This window comes from Penaeus vannamei, chromosome 39 (assembly GCF_042767895.1).
Source record: "Penaeus vannamei isolate JL-2024 chromosome 39, ASM4276789v1, whole genome shotgun sequence".
NCBI lineage: Eukaryota > Metazoa > Arthropoda > Malacostraca > Decapoda > Penaeidae > Penaeus > Penaeus vannamei.
The window spans coordinates 1,965,163-1,972,662 of NC_091587.1; the positions used below are offsets into that span (position 1 = coordinate 1,965,163).

Below are 7,500 nucleotides of genomic sequence, written 5' to 3' on the forward strand. Positions count from 1 at the left end.
TGTGTGTGTGTGTGTGTGTGTGTGTGTGTGTGTGTGTGTGTGTGTGTGTGTGTGTGTGTGTGTGCGTGTGCGTGTGCGTGTGTGTGTGCGTGTGCGTGTGCGTGTGCGTGTGCGTGTGTGTGTGTGTGTGTGTGTGTGTGAGTCCTTATGCATAACCACAAAAAGGACTATAATCGAATAAATAACACGAAGCCCTAACTGAAATTGATTTAGACACCTGAATTAAAATTCATCTGAAAGAGAAACACGGCGCAGAAAATGAATGGCTTCCGGACACGTATAAAGAAAAAATATAAAAAAATATAAAAATAAAAATTAAAAAATAAAAAATAATAAAAAAATAAAAAATAAATAAAAAAGAAATAAAAAATAAAAATAAAAAAAGTATAAAGATTCATTAAGAAAAAAGCAAAATACGGCCGGTTTGTTAAAATTGCGCCAGGCCCGACCCAATGAATTTTCATAAATACAGATGCAGAAATAAAGGCCTATCTGTCTATATATCTGATAGATATACATTTAACTATCTATTTGCCGGGTTGATATGCATGGCTAGCCTGATAAACATGCATTAATTTCTTTATTTATGCATGTCAAGCAAAAATAAAGGAATATTTGTCTATATATCTGATAGATATACATTTAACTATCTATTTGCCGGGTTGATATGCATGTCTAGCCTGATAAACTTGCATTAATTTCTTTATTTATGCATGTCAAGCAGATATAAAGGCATATTTGTCTATATATCTGATAGATAAGCATTTTATCTATTTGCCCGGTTGATATACATGTCTAGACTGATAAATATGCATTGATTTCTTTATTTAGGCATGTCAAGCACAAATAAAGGCATATTTGTCTATATATCTGATAGATATGCATTTGCCTATCTATCTGCCCGGTTGATATGCATGTCTAGACAGGTAAATATGCATTAATTTCTTTATTTATGCATGTCAAGTATACGAATATTCTTTGGGTCTCGCGCAATTCTAACAAAACGGCAGATAGTTTGAAACATATTTTTCTCAAACAAAGGTTTATGTTGAACAAGAAGGTGCAAAATAAAACCCAAAATTAAAAAGAAAATCTAACAAAGTAATCTCCTCCGCAGAAGAATCCCGTGACATCTAAATTGAATTCAATAAAAATGATTATACACTATTTCAATCTTCCTTCCTTCCTCCTTCTCCCTCTTTCTCTTTCTCTTCTTGCCCAATCTTATCTTTCCATCTTTGCCGTTGAACACAATTCCGCTCTGATTTTGCAGAGAGAAAAGAATATCAGAAAATAATTCATGTTCTTATCTCGAGAAAAAATCAAAAAATTAAATTATGCAAACACAATCTCCTGTATCATTTTCACGGTTATACTCCTTCAAGCAATCAACATTTAGATGATATCACACGTAGAGTAATGAACAACAGCTCGACCATTATCAAAAAAAAAAAAAAAAAAAAAAAGAAGCGAGAGGAGGGTTCGTCCCCCCCCCCACAAGCAGATTCCGTAAGCAGCTACGAGCAGGACCGCTGGGGGCAGGTGCTGCTGTTGGTGGTTGTGGCTGGTTGTGCGTGGTTGTTGATATGGTGGTGGTGGGTGTGGGTGGTGGTGCTTATGGCTGTTGCTGGGGTGGTGAGAGAGAGAGAGAGAGAGAGAGAGAGAGAGAGAGAGAGAGAGAGAGAGAGAGAGAGAGAGAGAGAGAGAGAGAGAGAGAGAGAGAGAGAGAGAGAGAGAGAGAGAGAGAGACAGAGAGACAGAGAGAGAGAGAGAGCCCGAGACAGAGAGAGACAGACAGACAGAGACAGACAGACAGACAGAGACAGACAGACAGACAGAGAGAAGAGAGAGAGCTGTTGCCGGGCTGGTGATGGTTGCGACAGTTTGCTGTTGTTGCCGTTACTGTTGTAGTGGAAGCGGTTGTGTTGGCGGCGTTTGAGCTACTGTTGGCGATTGATGATGGCGACGGCGATGGAGGCGTCAGCTCCGCCGAGCGCCGGCCCCTCCCTCCCTCCGAAGGCGAGCGCGGCGTCGAGGTCCCGGATCCTGAAGGGCGCGGAGTCAGCTGGCCGAGTCCGTTCGTCCCGGGATCGCCGTCTGAGGACCCGTAAATCTCGCCGTCCGCGCCGCCATAACTCAGCCCCGTCCTGCCCGCTTGCCCGCCACCGCCATCCTCCACGCCCGCGCCCCTGCCTCCTCACGCCGCCCGTCCCTCCGCCCGCGTCCCTGGCTCCCCGCGCCCCTGCCTCCCCACGCCGCCCGTCCCTCCGCCCGCGCCCCTGCCTCCCCACGCCGCCCGTCCCTCCGCCCGCGCCCCTGCCTCCCCACGCCGCCCATCCCTCCGCCCGCGCCCCTGCCTCCCCACGCCGCCCGTCCCTCTGCCCGCGCCCCTGCCTCCCCATCGCCGCCCATCCCTCCGCCCGCGCCCCTGCCTCCCCACGCCGCCCATCCCTCCGCCCGCGCCCCTGCCTCCCCACGCCGCCCGTCCCTCTGCCCGCGCCCCCTGCCTCCCCACGCCGCCCGTCCCTCTGCCCGCGCCCCTGCCTCCCCACGCCGCCCGTCCCTCTGCCCGCGCCCCTGCCTCCCCACGTCGCCCGTCCCTCCGCCCGCGCCCCTGCCTCCCACGCCGCCCATCCCTCCGCCCGCGCCCCCTGCCTCCCCACGCCGCCCGTCCCTCTGCCCGCGCCCCTGCCCCCACGCCGCCCATCCCTCCGCCCGCGCCCCTGCCTCCCCATGCCGCCCGTCCCTCCGCCCGCGCCCCTGCCTCCCCACGCCGCCCGTCCCTCCGCCCGCGCCCCTGCCTCCCCACGCCGCCCGTCCCTCCGCCCGCGCCCCTGCCTCCTCACGCCGCCCGCGCCCCTGCCACCTCCTCACACTCCGCCGCCCCTGCCTCCCACGCCGCCCGCGCCCCTGCCTCCTCACGCCGCCCGTCCCTCCGCCCGCGCCCCTGCCTCCTCCCTCGACCCACGCCCCTGCCTCTTCACGCCGCCACGCTGCAGTCGCCACGCTCGTTAGAGGCGCGCGACCTTCACGCCGGTTTCCCTTCTCCCCCTCACCCCCCCTTCCCTCCCTCCTCCCCCGGCGCCACTGCGTCACCCATTTGCTGTTTTTCCCACGGCAATGGAGTGCGAAAGTCATGCCAACACCTGTCGTACAAGGCGAGAGTAATCCACCCGAGACAGCCTCTTCATCCTGGATTCATTCACGCCCACCCCTACGCCTGACGCCCACCCCTCCCCCTGACGCCCACCCCTACGCCCTGTGCCCACCCTCTACCCTACGCCCTCTCATCCTCCTGACGCCCACCCCTCCGCCTGACGCCCACCCTCTGCCCTACACCCACCCTCCGCCTGATTCCCACCCAAGCTGCCTCCGCCTGGCGCCCACCCTCCTCCTGACGCCCACCCCTCCACCCTCTGCCCTACGCCCACCCTCCTCCTGACGCCCACCCTCCGCCTGACGCCCACCCTCTACTCTACGCCCGCCCCTCCGCCTGACGCCCACCCAAACTCCCTCCCTACGCCCACGTTGCCTCTGAGTTGGGTGGCATGGCAGCGGCTACAGTGGATTGGCACTGGCGAGCCCCTTAGCCTTCTCGCCTTACGGGGAGACGCACGCACACACGCACGAACGCACATACGCACACACGCAGATACACTCTCCCTCTTCTGCTCGGTGCCTCACGCTCATGAGCTCACGCCTAGTGTACTATGTTTATGTGTGCGTTAGTGCATGTGTGTGAGGGAGTGAGCGTGTGTGTGTGTGTGTGTGTGTGTGTGTGTGTGTGTGTGTGTGTGTGTGTGTGTGTGTGTGTGTGTGTGTGTGTGTGAGTGAGTGAGTGAGTGAGTGAGTGAGTGAGTGAGTGAGTGAGTGAGTGTGTGTGTGTGTGTGTGTGTGTGTGTGTGTGTTTATGTGTGTGTTTTTAAGTGAGTGTGTCTGTGTGTGTGCGCGCGTGCATGTCCATGCACTGCTGTTTTACTCTTCACTGCGGATGCCCCACTCAGTCACTCTCTCTCACGTGATGTTTGTCTCACGCTTGTCTGCTGACACCGACCACCCCCATTCCCTACCCCAATCCCCTCCCTCAAACCCCTCCCCTCCCCCAACCAACCCCCCACAACCCCCTCCCCTTTCAACCCCTTCCCCAACCTCCTCCTCCCCTCCCCCTCCCCTTCCCCCTCCCCTCCCCCTCCCCCCTCCCTCCTCCCCCTTCCCCCTCCCCCCTCCTTCCCCCAACCCCTTCTTTCCCCCCCAAAAAACTGCAAAGCGCCAAGTCCCCCTACCTCAACGGTGCCCCGCACGCGCTCGAACGGACGCCACGCGAGGGAGGGAGGGAGGGAGGGAGGAGGAACGCACGCGAAAGACGTTGAAAATATACACGAGACCGAATCAATTACGGGCAGGATGGGGGAAGTGCAGAGCCGGGGGTGGGTGGGGGTGGGGGTTGGAGGGAGACAAGAGAATGTTCTCTCGAAGACACAGGCGTACGCACACATGTTTATTTGTCTTTCTTTCTCTGTCTCTCTCTCTCTCTTTCTCTCTCTCTCTCTCTCTTTTTCTCTTTCCCTCTTTCTCTCTTTCCCTCTTTCTCTCTTTCCCTCTTTCCCTCTTTCCCTCCCTCTTTCTCTCCCTCTTCCTTTTCTTTCTTTATCTATTTTTCTTTTCTTTTCTTTTTTGTCTTGTTCCTTTTCGCTTTCCTTTTTTCTTTTCTTTTTCATTTTCTTTTCTTTTTTGTCCTTTTCCTTTTCCATTTCCTTTCCTTTTCCTTTTGTTTTCTTTTTCCTTTTATTTCTTCTCCTTTTCCTTTTCTCCCTCTCCCTCCCCTATTCCTCCCCTCTCCCACCTCTCCCTCCCCCTCCCACCCCCGACGAAGGATATTTACCACATTTGCCACACGAGCCAGAAAACTCATTACACAACTTTAATGACGCCCTCAGCCGCAGCCGCACGTCTCCCGCCCCTTCCTCGCCTCCTCGTCGCCGCCCACGGATGACGATGACGATGACGAGGAGGAGGAGGTGGAAGGGGAGGAGGAGGAGGAGGAGGAGGAGGAGGAGGAGGAGGAGGAGGAGGAGGAGGAGGAGGAGGAGGAGGAGGAGGAGGAGGTGGAGGAGGTGGAGGAGGTGGAGGTGGGGGTGGGGTGGAGGTGGAGGTGGAAGTGGAGGTGGAGGTGGCGGTGGTAATTTTGATAATGATAACGATGGTGGTAATAATGATAATGATGACAGTAGATGCTGATGATAACGGTGGTGATAAGGATATTGACGACGATAATGATGTCGGTGATAATGATGACGACGACGAAATAACGATGATGATTAAAGTTCTGCAGACGACAACGACGACAGCGATAATCATAGAAACGACGACGGAAATAACCATCAGAAAAGGTATACCATCCCCACACCGCAGTCCGCCCGCACCACCCACCCACACGGCGCCCCACGTGCCGCCCAGCGACGACAGGCCTTCCGTGCGGGCGCCGCTGGATCGGAAACCGAGCCCTGTCATCAGCGTCGCCACGGCCAGGCATCCAGCGCTGCCGGAACCAACAAACATACAATTCTTGAAAAAAATAACAATAACAATAACAATAATAAATTTTAAAAAATAAAAATAATAATGATGATGATGCAAACATACAATTCTTTAAAAAATAATAAATAAAGAATAATAAAAATAATAAGGATGGTTATGAAGATGATGATGATAATAATAATAACAACAATAATAACAATAATAACAATAACAACACCAACAACAACAATAATAATAACAACAACAATGATAATAATGACAAAAATAATAAAAAAACAAATCTACAAATCACGATATTAAAGACGACGAGAATATATCAAGAGTTACGTCATGGAAGAGAAGACTGAGAAGCAGCAGCAGAAGAGAACAATAAATAAATAAATAAGTAAGTTACGTCATGGAAGAGAAGACGGAGAAGCAGCAGCAGAAGAGAACAATAAATAAATAAATAAATAAGTAAGTTACGTCATGGAAGAGAAGACTGAGAAGCAGCAGCAGAAGAGAACAATAAATAAATAAATAAATAAGTAAGTTACGTCATGGAAGAGAAGACTGAGAAGCAGCAGCAGAAGAGAACAATAAATAAATAAATAAATAAGTAAGTTACGTCATGGAAGAGAAGACTGAGAAGCAGCAGCAGAAGAGAACAATAAATAAATAAATAAATAAGTAAGTTACGTCATGGAAGAGAAGACTGAGAAGCAGCAGCAGAAGAGAACAATAAATAAATAAATAAATAAATAAGTTACGTCATGGAAGAGAAGACTGAGAAGCAGCAGCAGAAGAGAACAATAAATAAATAAATAAATAAGTAAGTTACGTCATGGAGGAGAAGACGGAGAAGCAGCAGCAGAAGAGAACAATAAATAAATAAATAAATAAGTAAGTTACGTCATGGAAGAGAAGACTGAGAAGCAGCAGCAGAAGAGAACAATAAATAAATAAATAAATAAGTAAGTTACGTCATGGAAGAGAAGACTGAGAAGCAGCAGCAGAAGAGAACAATAAATAAATAAATAAATAAGTAAGTTACGTCATGGAGGAGAAGACGGAGAAGCAGCAGCAGAAGAGGACAATAAATAAATAAATAAGTAAGTTACGTCATGGAGGAGAAGACGGAGAAGCAGCAGCAGAAGAGGACAATAAATAAATAAATAAGTAAGTTACGTCATGGAGGAGAAGACGGAGAAGCAGCAGCAGAAGAGGACAATAAATAAATAAATAAATAAGTTACGTCATGGAGGAGAAGACGGAGAAGCAGCAGCAGAAGAGGACAATAAATAAATAAATAAATAAGTTACGTCATGGAGGAGAAGACGGAGAAGCAGCAGCAGAAGAGGACAATAAATAAATAAATAAATAAGTTACGTCATGGAGGAGAAGACGGAGAAGCAGCAGCAGAAGAGGACAATAAATAAATAAATAAATAAGTTACGTCATGGAGGAGAAGACGGAGAAGCAGCAGCAGAAGAGGACAATAAATAAATAAATAAATAAATAAGTTACGTCATGGAGGAGAAGACGGAGAAGCAGCAGCAGAAAAAGGACAATAAATAAATAAATAAATAAGTAAGTTACGTCAAGGAGGAGAAGACGGAGAAGCAGCAGCAGAAGAGGACAATAAATAAATAAATAAATAAGTAAGTTACGTCAAGGAGGAGAAGACGGAGAAGCAGCAGCAGAAGAGGACAATAAATAAATAAATAAATAAATAAATAAGTTACGTCATGGAGGAGAAGACGGAGAAGCAGCAGCAGAAGAGGACAATAAATAAATAAATAAATAAATAAGTTACGTCATGGAGGAGAAGACGGAGAAGCAGCAGCAGAAGAGGACAATAAATAAATAAATAAGTAAGTTACGTCAAGGAGGAGAAGACGGAGAAGCAGCAGCAGAAGAGGACAATAAATAAATAAATAAATAAATAAATAAGTTACGTCATGGAGGAGAAGACGGAGAAGC

At 49.2% G+C, this 7,500-nt stretch overlaps 1 protein-coding gene across 1 annotated transcript; it reads left to right on the forward strand.

Annotated features, from left to right (window-relative positions):
• The first annotated feature begins 1,959 nt into the window (after positions 1–1,959).
• Positions 1,960–3,015, forward strand: LOC138859952 (uncharacterized). The gene has a single exon (XM_070116468.1). The coding sequence runs from the start codon at positions 1,960–1,962 to the stop codon at positions 3,013–3,015; it is 1,056 nt and encodes a 351-aa protein (XP_069972569.1).
• The last annotated feature ends 4,485 nt before the right edge of the window (positions 3,016–7,500 follow it).